This window comes from Leptosomus discolor, chromosome Z (genome assembly GCF_034619465.1).
Source record: "Leptosomus discolor isolate bLepDis1 chromosome Z, bLepDis1.hap2, whole genome shotgun sequence".
NCBI classification, from domain to species: Eukaryota; Metazoa; Chordata; class Aves; order Leptosomiformes; family Leptosomidae; genus Leptosomus; species Leptosomus discolor.
The window spans coordinates 4,147,409-4,159,588 of NC_141419.1; the positions used below are offsets into that span (position 1 = coordinate 4,147,409).

General features: G+C 48.3%; 1 protein-coding gene across 1 annotated transcript; it reads right to left on the reverse strand.

Moving 5' to 3' along the window:
* Positions 1-1,315: 1,315 nt before the first annotated feature.
* CEP85 (centrosomal protein 85) lies at positions 1,316-11,204 on the reverse strand. Its single transcript, XM_009953364.2, has 13 exons — positions 11,141-11,204; positions 10,382-10,534; positions 7,453-8,177; positions 6,663-6,796; positions 5,707-5,824; positions 5,161-5,346; positions 4,653-4,805; positions 4,240-4,394; positions 3,590-3,710; positions 3,079-3,129; positions 2,885-2,992; positions 2,017-2,245; positions 1,316-1,750 (listed from the first exon to the last, which is right to left on the reverse strand). The coding sequence occupies exons 1-13, from the start codon at positions 11,193-11,195 to the stop codon at positions 1,587-1,589; spliced, it is 2,352 nt and encodes a 783-aa protein (XP_009951666.1). The 5' UTR covers positions 11,196-11,204; the 3' UTR covers positions 1,316-1,586.
* Positions 11,205-12,180: the final 976 nt, after the last annotated feature.

The window sequence follows — 12,180 nt, forward strand, 5'->3', positions numbered from 1 at the left end:
GTAATACACCAGACGCAGGAAGAACAGGGCAGACAGCCGGCTGCCCAACAGACGCTGCTGCACTCTCTCCCCGCGCAGGGGGTAGCTCGGGACAGCAAACTAACCAGTTTGTTGCCACCATCACTAAGACCAAAACAGATTTGGTCTTGAGTTGTAATAACAGCAGCATTTCTCTCCAAACCTCACAGCCCCAATGTGAACCAAGAGCAACCAAACGGCAGAAGTTTCACCAGTTGTTTTCCCCCCGATACGTAACTGACTTGGTATCTCGCTCTTAAGCTGAAAACCAAAGAAGTTCCACCCTCAGCACCACAGCCTTCTCGCAAGCAAGCACTCAGCACTGTAAAGTTGCCACTAAGTTTAAGGAGGGTTGTGATAAAGTGCACCACAGCCCATGCTGATTTATTTATCGATCCCATTATTTATCAGAGGAGCAGGGAGCTCTCAGAGAACAAACGTCAGGGCTACAAGAAAGTAGTCATTGCCTTGTAGGCATCAGGAAGAGCTCTCAGATCCAGCTGTACCATCCCACCATGTTAGGACCAGAGTGGCTTTCTCCCCAGCAAGCAGGGAGCCAAGCAGAGGCGAGCCTTCGTGCTGGCCTGCAGCAGGATCCCCCGGGGGTGCAGAGGCTCTCTGCAGCTCTGGCAGGGGCTACAGACATTCGAGGCTCCCCAGGATCGTCTGTGATGGCTCTAAAGGCTGTTACAAGACAGGGCGGATCCTCACCCTGCCAGCAGATGCATTAGGCAGGAAGCAGTGTGGGGACAGGAGGTTTCTCCAGCACATTAAGGCACTTCAGCATCAATCCACTTCCTCTGCAGTCTGACTCATACCCACACTCAGAGTGCTATTTCGGGGGGGATAAAAAGCTTAAGGCTTCTGGGGTAACAGTGCCCAAGGGGAGAGTTTTCAGGGTCTTCTTTAGTGTTGCTTTATTCCCCAACTTGTCTTGGCTACGGAAAGACTCCAGTTGCGTTCACCCGAGGAAAGCAGGTCCTGCTCCATGAACGGCTACACAAGCATCCAAGGCAGAACAGTGCACACAGCACCTAGGCAGCCTGTAGCACTTCGATGTAATTAGCAGTGGTGTTAAGTGGCACACCTGCTTGCCTGTGAAGGCCACAGATACTCCCTCGGCACACTGATAATCCTCTGGTCTTACTAGTCACACAGGATCTGCGCAGAGAATTTATCAAAAAGACCAGGGCATACATTTCCTTTTAGTGGCGATTTTAACTGTCACATTTGCACGTTCAGCATTTGATGTGCCTGGAAGGCAATTCAGAATTCATCTCCCAGCGTCAGAGACCACACCAGCTCCAGCAAACACAGCATAAACACATTCCACAAGATCAAAGCTACTGCAAAGCCCGACACCGAAGCCCTGAACGATTCCAGTTAGCCAGTCAGCAGCTAAACACTTCTGGCAACAAACCCCCTGATTTCTCCCGGATTGGATAAGTCACAAATCTTGTACCCGAGCAATGGGATGGTAAAGTGCTGAATAGGTTTTGGGTTGTAGGAGCTTTAGACTCCTGAGGGTTTCAAGTCTTCATTTCCTGGCTTACTTTGGGGAGCGTTCTTTATTGGGCGATGCAGTTGTCTCCCATGTCCTGAGCGTATCTGTCAGATATTGCTGTCCGTAAGTCCTCCACCTCTTTGTGAAGCTGTTTTACCTCCACCAGTTTCTTTGCAAGTCCGTCAGGGCTCAGCAAGTCGTCCCTCTCCTTCGCAGAGTACTGCGCAGCTGGGGAGTCAGAGAAGGGAGTTACCTCGCGTGCCATTCTGACCAAGGATCACCCACATTTGCAAGTGAGAAAGACCAAGGCACCTTTGCACAAGAGGTACTACTTAACGTTCAGTTATCACAGCATGCAGCTAGCTAACCACACAAAGGAGGTGCAGAATTCCAGAAAGAGGAAAACCTTCCATGCCCCATTATACGTGAGCTATTTAATTCTGCCACAGCACAGGAACAGAAGGGTTTGCTCTGCCATCGCCCCACATACTTACAGCGAATGCCCAGGAGCAGAGAGAGGTTGGGATCCTTGCCCTGAGCCCTCTGAGTGACAATGCTGTAGACAGACTGCAAATCCTGCAGACAACTGGCCAGCTCGCTGTGCAGCTCGTGGGCGAGGCGGGCTGTCTCAGCAGGCAGGGGCTGGGTGGTTAGCTCTGCCTGCCGGAGCCGTTCCTGAAGGGTCAGGTTCTTCTCAATGAGGTCCTGGTTCTGCACGGAAAGCTGCACAAAAGGGACACAGCAGGTTGGTGGTCCCTTGGTACAGCACCAGCAGGCTTAAAGCAACTTAACGCCACTGCTCGATGACGATGGGAGCACCGAGGGCAGGAGGGAGCTGGTTGACATCGAGCCCTCCAGGTTCTCGCCAGAGGAGCGAGCGTCAGCCCTACGGGGCGTGAGCATTCGGCTTTCTCAGCCCATGACACTGCACTGTCCCTGTTGGGGCACGACACAACGAAATGAGCTTCCAGGAGGTTGTGCACCCCAACACCGGCCGTCCCTTCCCTCAAGGGCTGCCATCGTGCTTGGCTTCCTTTCGGCTTGAGAGCGGGGCTCAGCCTTGCCCTTCAGCCAGGCCTGAGGTTGGACTCCAGCTCGCTGCCTTGCTGCCCCCAGCTGGCAAGCTCAGCATGCTCCACCGCAACCCGCAGCCCCCAGCTGAAGTTCCCGAGGCAGAAACCGCCTTTCACCCTCCTGTTTTTGGATAGAGAAGAGCTCCTTTCAGAGCACTGACAGGGCAACTGACCAGCAGGGAGCAGGAGAGGTTGTGCTGCTGACTGCAAATTAAGAGCCTTGCTAAAAGACAATCCATTGTCCGTCCAACTGCTATGCTCGGGCACTCTAAACACTCCCAACTCTGACCTCTTTCACAGCGGTCCGGAGCTGCTGCAGTGCATTTTCTCTTCTCATCGCCTCCTCTTTCAGAGCTTGGCTTGTCCCTTCTTCCTGGGCCACCTGCTCTTCCAGGTTCTGGAACAGACCATGGCAAAGCAGTGAGTCTAACTCACTTCACAGCAAATTCTCAAGTTCTAGGTCCCTCTGCAGTCGCCTCTCACCTTTACTTGCAAGGATAACTGCTCCATCTTCTTCTGCTGTTTGTCCACAATCTGGAATCAAGAGCAGAGGCATCAGAACTGGCCACACAGACTCAGTAATACCACCAGGATTTCTCCTTCGGTAGGACAGCATCCCCTCTCCCCTTTCCTGTCCACTTCCTGCTTTAACTACTGCCTCTGTTAGCAGTGGACTTACATTCCCTGATGAAAGGTACCTGATAAAAGGCACCAGGAGAAGTACCAGCTAAAAACAGACTGGAGAAGTTGCATTCTTGTGGTTTCCCTCTCCCCTCTTCTGCATTCTGCAACTTCTCTCCAGCGTTACTGGAGGAGCGCACGGTTATCACGCCAAGAACACCTTTTAAAACCCCTCAGTCTGGAATCCCAGGAACTGCTGCTTCAGTGCAATTGTGACTGCCTACGACTGCAAAAGTCCCTGATTTCATTTTAGTGCCTGGTGTGACTCAGTGGAAGGAAAAACGTGTGATTCCCAGCTGGGGCAGCCTGTTACCTTCCTGAGGCAGTCGCATTCTTTCTTCAGGGAGTCATTTTCCATTTTCTGTCTCTCCCCATCCTGGGCAGGAGGTCCTCTCTCTGCATTCTTTATGCACTGCTGCACCTTGTCCTGCAAGCTGAAATTAGCAGAACACCATGGGAAAACCAGCTTTATTTAGGGTGTTTCCCTCACTAAACAATACGAGGCGGCAAATGATTTTCCTATCAGATGACAGCGTTGCCCTGGTTGCATCCCAGCTCGCAGAGTGCCAGGGCTGTGACGGAAGGAGTCGCTCTCCCTGGACACAGCCCTGCCCACGAAATTGGCACATTTGCCGGGACACAACCAGTGTGGATTACATAGGTCCATTTTGCAAGGAGTTACTGTTGAGAGCAACAACCTGAGGACACAGACAAACCCCGGTGACAAAACAGGGGCCCCCCTTTCCTTCAGCCATCTGGTTCTGCTCCCACCCTCCCCTGCTGGCACGCAGAATTTGAACATGGCGTTTCAGCAAGCACTCACATCATCATCATCATCATCATCAATTCGTGGTAACCTGGTTCTGACGGGTGGGACAGGGGCTGTACTGAACCATCACTGCTCTTGCGCAACGCTTACCCCAGCGCTAAGATGAAGCTTATTCTAATCCTCCTGATTTTTACCTGCGCACCGTGGAAAGAAGCTCCAGCTCCTTGTGTTTTTGGGTTTCTAGCTGCATCTCTTGCTCCCTGAAAGCAGCCCGGACATCTCCAAGCTCCGTTTCCAGCGCCAGCACCGTTTCCTGCATAGCAGTACTCTTCAGTTCCGATTCCTTCAGCTGCAACAAAGACCATCACAAGACTCTAGAGACCTCCCAGGGCTTTCACCACACACACCATGTTTCAACTGCATTTGCCAGGCAGACTTTTTTACGACCTATGTGGCAATTCTCAGCTGTAGCTCGGAACATTCCTCCTCTACAAAGGCCAGACCACATCTTTATTGGGCAGCTGCACAGGGGATTATCTGCAGCTGTAGAAGAGTCACCTGAGCAAGGATGGGAAGAGCTAGCATCACAGCTCAGAGGAAGTTTTACCTTCTGACTCTGTTTCTGGTGGTCCTCAAGGGTTGGTAGATCAGCCAGGTATCGTTCCAGGGTCTCAATTCTCTGCTGTCTCTCCCTGTTTTGTTCAGATTCCTTCTGGCATTTCTTTTTAAGATTATTAATGTGTTTGTCTCTTCCCTTCACCTGCAGGGACAGTTATACACTAGTTTATATAAAATTTCTTGTCCATTCTTCAGTCCTCTGTAAGCCCACTCGTTTACCTTCTTGTGCAGCACTCAGCATCAAAATACAAGATCACCTGACTCAGCAGCATTTCTGCTCACTTAAAGGCTTCTTCTCCGGTTAAAAGAAGAGGTACTGAAATACTTCTAACTGCAGGAGGAAGAGCTTTTGTTTATAAACCAAAGAATTCTCCAAGGAGATCAGAAAATACCTACAATAACACACTGCCACAGAAAACTTCTAACTAGGTGCTACGCTGACTTTTAGCTTCTCGAAGGAAAAACATCCTCCCACCTCCAGAGCAATGGGATCATACCCTTTCTTCCTGTTTCTTTAACTCCTCTGCGTGTTTCTGCATAGTTTCCTTCAGCGACTCCCGGATCAGCTTTGCATCCACCTCTGCAGCAGCCAGTTTTCTCTCCAATTCAATCTTTTCCTTACTGAGGGATTCAGTCTTCTCTGTGAACTGTGCTCGAAGAAACGTGTTTTCCCGCTGCAGCTCCTGCAAACAGAGACAGACGATGAATTCGGTGAGTTACCAACCGGCACTGAGCAGCTGTGCCGTCTCAGAGCTCTTCTCAGCCCTCTGAATTCCCAGACAGCCCGTCTTATACGCTGCAGTATCTGAAGCGGCGCTTCTCAGGGCTGTCAGGTATATGCATCACTAACACAGCTTCCAAACAAACCATAGTTCTTCAGGGCTTGAAATTGCAAGAGACACAGAAGATCTGAGACATGACAGGTCACCAGGACACTTTACAAAGGATAATTTTACTCCACACAGCCCTCCTACTGAGGAAAGGCCCTGAGAGGCGGCAGGGCCATTGGATTCAGCACCTATTTCTTACTGACACCCAATTACCTGCATTCTCAGCATGTAGACATCTCCATAGGGTGCTGGACAGCCAAGCAGGGCACTGTGAACCTGCAGTTCACTTTCCCGGACCTTCTGCTCCAACTGAGATATGTGTTGTCTTTGTCTGTAAAAAAACCCCAGGTAATACACTGTTCTCAAACCTACAGCAGAGAGCAATACCACATGAACAGTGCCACCACAACTGTAACGCTCCATACAGTGACAGAAGAGAAAGACAGCTCTGCAACTCAGAGCCGACCTGCAGAGAAATCATCTGAAAGACATCAATTTCAACTTCTTTTTTTATCAGTTGGTATTAACTTTTCTTCCATCCCCTCTCTTCAAAGCCTCCCACCCAGCAGTGATTATGGATAAAACACACGGGCCTTGCAAGCTTTGGAGGATCCAGCTCGGCTGCAGAGCTTATGAGCAGAATGAACAGACATCAGGGGACTCAAAATGAGCAAGCAGAAAAAGTATTTACAGTCCAAGTGCTGAAGGTAGTTTCCACTTGGACTGACTTTTTCAAAAAGCTGATGGACCACTAGTGTTCACTACGAGAATGTTGTTTGCCAGCCCAAACCCACAAATAATAAATTTAAAATGAAGATCTCAAAGAGCTCCCAGAAAGTCCTCAAGCAAAAAGGCAGTAGTTTCGACATTCCAGATAATCATGATGTGAACAGAAATCTTCATCCCTTATAACACATAAGAAAACCATAACCAAAATTGATTGATTTGAACCCTTCAGGTTTGCCACCCTAATTCCAAGAGGGAGGAGAGCTCATGAGAAAAAACAGGCTGTTCTCAAAGGTCATTATGTTGTTCTTTGCAACAAAAAAAGCTCAGCCGGGTAAAAGGGACCCTGAGACATGAGCTTTCCTTGGTATTTTCAAAACCTTCCCTTTCCAAAAGGAAATGCACTGGAATCCTTAAACCACATGCCAGTACCAAACTCCCACCTGTCAATGAGAAGCTCCTTCTCCTTAAGTAGGTTTTCATTGGAGTTCAGGATATTGATCCACTGGGCTGGATCAGGTGCAGGCAGCGAAGAAGAATACATCGAGGGATGGTGGCAGGTGCCTCCATTTTGTAACTGAAAGGGGAGATAAAACCAGGAGGGAGAGGTTTGTGCTCCGCAGAGGTAATTGCAACACTGCTAGAGCTATTTTGCACACTGTGTGCTCATCTGCATGCCAGGACATCGCTATTTCAGTCTCTGTCGATGTCCAAGAACAAGTAACTTTGCCCAAGCACAACTGGAGATTAACAAATAATTTTAGATCACAGTGCTAGCTCACTGGAAACGATTTGTCTCTATGAGGGTACAGCTGGGGGGAGGTGATACACAAACCGTTTCCATCTAACGAACTGCAGTTAGTTATGTGCATCTTTTCAAAAAAAGTCTGTTTCCTACCTCTAGATACAGAATACAGTTATTCTAGAAACTGTTAAGAACTTCTTGACATGCTTTTTCTTTGCAGTTTCGAGCGGACAGGATATTTCACCTCCTGATCTGAACCACCGTGCAGTGCTGTAACATAATACAGGGCTGCTCTACACAAGCAGCACGTCAAGCGATACCTGTGACACCCCAGGTTGTAAAAACAGATCATTAACAGACTTTCAGGGTAAGACAGGGAGAAGCATGAGACATTTTTCCCCTTGCTTCATAAGTCTGGGACAATGATTCATGACTAAAAGAGTCAGGACGGGTTTCAAACTCGTACATTCTCACAAGCAGCTCCCTACCTGCATCTGCTCTATTTGCAATCGCACTTTGTCCAGCTGCTGTTTCCAGGCATCGAGCTCGCAGACCCTCTCGTGTGGATGCAGCGTGCAGGCTTCTTGCATCCATGCTCGAGGGGAAGGAGTTACAGGTTTTGAAAAGAAACTGTTGGCCTGGATTCCCGTTGGCATCAGCCTGCTCCCGCTCGGCCACGCTCCCTCCTGGGGCTCACAGACTCCGTTCGCCCCCGCCGCTTGCTTACTCTCTGGCAGCACCTTATAGTGGTCCTTGCCTGCCTCAGCTGCCCCAGAGTTTGGATTGAACTTCTGGAACCTGGGGAGAGGGTCAGTGCACGAGCTATCCAGAAAGAGGGACTGGTTAAGGGTGCGCTCAATGGTAGGGGTGTCAAACTTCCAAGTCTCTTCTGTTCTCATGTGATCAGAGACAGGATGCCAGGGTTGCTCAAAACCGTTTTCCCCTAAAGTCCTGTAGGGACGCAAGAGATCCCTGGGTGGCACCCGAGAAGACTTCCCAGCATTAAAATCTCCGTTTCTCATGAGCCCTGCATGTTCAGAAGCAGATCCTGGCATTGCAGGCTTTGAAGTACTCTGCGAACAGCTCTGGTCTCCTGCAGAGCACAGCTTGGAGGGTGAGGCGCCCAACGTAGAAGGCATAACATGGGCTGTAGGGATGGTCACCTGGGTTTTGATGGGCTGGAATGAGGAACCGTTACTGGAACTGCAAAAGTCTGAGGAAAGAAGAGTGATGCTCCAATTACAATCCTGAAACTGTTCTGACACAAACAGCCATTCCTCTGCTGAACAACTTCCAAAAAGAATTTACAAAAAGATTGTTTTCCCCTGAACACGTCCTCTTTAAGGCACATCTCTGTTGCCCCTCACTACAAGCTTGCTGACATTCTCCTACCAGTGTAAACCAGAGGGAGAATCCAAGTTTAATTCAGTACACATTTTTAATCCCCCATTTTTAAGCTACTCTAGTATAATCTTAAATCAATAAGGTTATCTTTCTACAGGTTTAAAAATCGAGTCCTTTAAATGGAATAAAAAGGCTGAAACTTACTCAGCTGAACTCTGAGACCTTGATTCTGCCCGTCCCACAGCTCAGCGACTCTGAACCGTACCCAAAGCTAACTGGAGCCTTCGCTAAGCCCATGGTGAGCTTCAAACACAGCTGAACACCAGGTGACCAAGCAGTTGACCTTCGAACTCATCCAGGACGCCGCAGCAAAAGAGCTTTTTCTAGAGGCTGGAGGAACGGCTCTCCCCTTATTGCCACAGGAAATGAGACAGAGTTCAGTGCACCCACCCCAGCGTGAGCCCGTCCTGTCAGACGGGCACCAAACCTGGCTACGTGGAAATACAGGGTTATTCTTAGCAACTCTCAGATTTCAATACAGCAACAGCAAGAGCTGAGAAAGGCAAACAGCAAAGCGCCTGTTCCCACTCCTCGTCCCGACACGTTGCGTATCGCAGTAAATCCAGGTTTCTCCCAGATACACAAACTTGTTTTCTTCATGGGTTTGGCTAAAGGCCCATCCCCCCCATGATGTTCCTTTAATCCAACATCAGGACTGCAAGGCCACCCTTCTACCTGTTTGTAACCTCAAAGCATTGCCACAAGGAGGAATAAAAGGTTACACATTTGAACGTGGCCCAAACCAGAGCCTGCAAAGACCATCATTAAACGGCAGGAAAACTATCACAACAAAGGCACAAGATTCTCTCCTCAAAAATGAGCAGGAGGGGGAAAAAAAAAAAATCTCTCTTAGACATTACTTGGCTGTGCCTAGGAACTCCAGAGAACACTATGCTACCGAGCAGTCACAAGCACGTTCCCCCTGGCAAACAGCAGAGACAGTACCATTTCCTTTTACTGCCCCTAAATTTATACCCCAGCATCACTATCAGGAACTCGAGTTCTCTGACCAGCACGCCACGTGGGGATGCTGCAATCGGTTCCTTGAGTGTGCCAAGGGTCATCACAACAACGTTTCTGAGCAGCGTACCGAGCCGAGCGCCAGCTGCCGCTCAGCCTCCGCTCTCACAGACGGGGCTGCAGCCATGACAAACGTTCCAAAGGGCCGTTTCCAAGAGCCATCGTTACCTCCCCTGCCCTCAGCGTGCAACTGGATGTTTTATTATCCTGAGAGAGGCTAGATGGGACACTTAAACGCGTGCTGTAGTAATATTTCTAGCTATATTTCCACAAGCCAGACTTTCTAAAACACCTTTACTTCAACTCGCACATTACTAAGATCTACGGCTCATTCAAAAGGCTCCAGGCAGCTTGTGAAACACATGACTGTGTGAAGTGCATTGTTTTAAAGAACACCACAAAATTCCTCACTGCTGAAAGGATGATCAGTGAATCAATAGTGGTTTATGTCACTTTCGTGGATGAAGATGAAAATACAGGTGGGAAGGGTTGCTGGGAGAAGCAATTTCACAGAACGTGCCTCAGTGGAGGGCAAAGCTGCAGCATTCTTCAGCGAGAAAATAGCAGCTCTGACACTGAGGAGACTTACACACAAAGGCACGCTGATCTGAAGTCTCTAGAGGCACCTAGAAATTAGTTCTTAAAAAAATAAATCACACAACAGACCTGCTGATAAATCACTTGGTCAGCATGAACCAGCAAACCACCAAGGTGGCTCTTTTAGTCAGTTAAGAACACTTACTACAGTTAGAAGAGAACCAAACTAGCTCAGAGAAACATCAGGTCCCTTAATCACTTGTCTACATTTCAGGCAGCATATCTGTGTACCGAGGCACAGGTTTTGAACTAGTCTCCCAACATATTGACAGAGCTGCTTTCCCCAGGTTTTACATTCAAGGGTTCAGCAATCCCAAGCTATTGAATGGTTGTCAGTCTTCTACAAAAACTTAAAACTCTCTGGCTGTTGCTGTGTGACCCCATGCTGACCATCACCTTCAGTGCTGTCTGAGCAGGAGGTCCCAAGGCCCCCATCCCCGCTGTCGGCCACGCTTGAACAGCGACTGACACGGCTCTGGCACTTCACAGACAACATGGGCGTTTTCCAGTCAGTCTCCAGGAAGGGACCCTTCTGACTGGTGCTGGGATCTGCAGAGAGAAAGCCAGGGATATTTATGTTTTAGCCAACAGACTGAAAAGCCTTTTAATACACCTAATTCAGCCATATCTAATTACCCACGCTGCCAAACCCCAAACCAATCCTTGCTCGGCTCACTGTATTGTTGCTAAAGAAATCTCTTTTGCAAAACAAAATGGCAACAAGCACAGGGAAATCAAATAATACCAACAGGAGACTGAAAAATTAGCCTTGTTATGGAAGTCAGAACGCAAGAGCAGTAAGTTACATTCCCACTGATAAGTTTAGTGACATTACACCCAGCTGATGCTCTGGTACTCAGGTTAAAAAGAAGAGCAGCAGCACTGGCAGACAGCAAAACTGGTTAAATTAAAGACAGCATTAACTGTTAAGAACTCTTCTGGCTTTATCAGTTATCACTCAAGAGATAGGTTCATTATCAAACGATTCTCTACCCTTGCATACCCATGTGATTGTTTTATTTTGCAGGAATGAGACATTGGTTTTTTTAATAAAAAGCTTTTGGTAAAGAACTCTGCTCAGGGCCACATGTCCCCTCAGAGAAACCAACCCAGGATCCGACAGTGGCAGGGCTTTAGAGAAAGGACTGTCCTTACCTGATGGACTGTTCTGCTGGAGCCTCAGGTCTGGATGTTTCTCAAGAGCAGCCATCTTATCCAGCCAGTGAACTACAGGGCAACAAATAAAAATTGCATTTTAAATCAGCACAAACCAAACTCTGTTCCCGCTAACCAAGCAAAGGCTACATACACATCAGCTGCTCTTCATTCAGACTGACACAGTATTTCATATGCAATTCGCATCTCCTCCCACGAATATCTCTGTTTCACCTCCACAGCAACAGAGGCGATATTTGAAAGTCCCTTGCAGTTATTGTACGTTTTCTTCATGCCTGAGAAGTGAGGCGAGTTCCTGTTTGCAACATTCCCCAGGTATGCAGCAGTTCAGCAGCGCCTTTCAACTGGGGCATGTGTTATCCCCATCGTAGTTATTTATAGAGCATCAGTCACCATGGTACCTACACGCTGGCTTTATGTCTGTAGAGACTAAAAATTTCCCTGTAAGAGTCTTTAACTCTAAACCGGCTCATTTCTGCCCTCTGCAGAGGTCACTCGGCAACTACACGCAGGAACGCAGTCATTCAAAACTTCGCGTGGCTGTTCCATAAATGGCAACCACTATCTATCCAGAGCTTTGGTTTAATTTATCTGCTTGTCTGAGTACTTCAGACAGTGAATCGCCTGCCTCTGATGATGCAAGGGTAATTTAAAGTTCTCAGGCTTCTCTGTGGAAATTCAAGGCCTCCCTCCACTCCACCAGTCAAGTACTAAATCCTCCATTGCCAGCTCATACAGATTTTTGCTGAACCGATTCAAAGAGCTCACAGAAACCGTTAATTCTTCGAAAACACATATATACAGGGTTTATAACACAGGATAGACACAGGGAATACAACAGGATAATGAATCAGTAGCAGTATTTCACTCAGCAAAGAAACAGAACACTTCTAGCTACCCGTAGTGCTGATTATGTTTCATTTAGGGATGTTTCAGAAATTCCTGAGTTTAAATCTCAGTCTCCAGCACTACAGCCAGGCAGTTATAACAGGGAAATTCGAGTGTAGGCTCTTGAAATA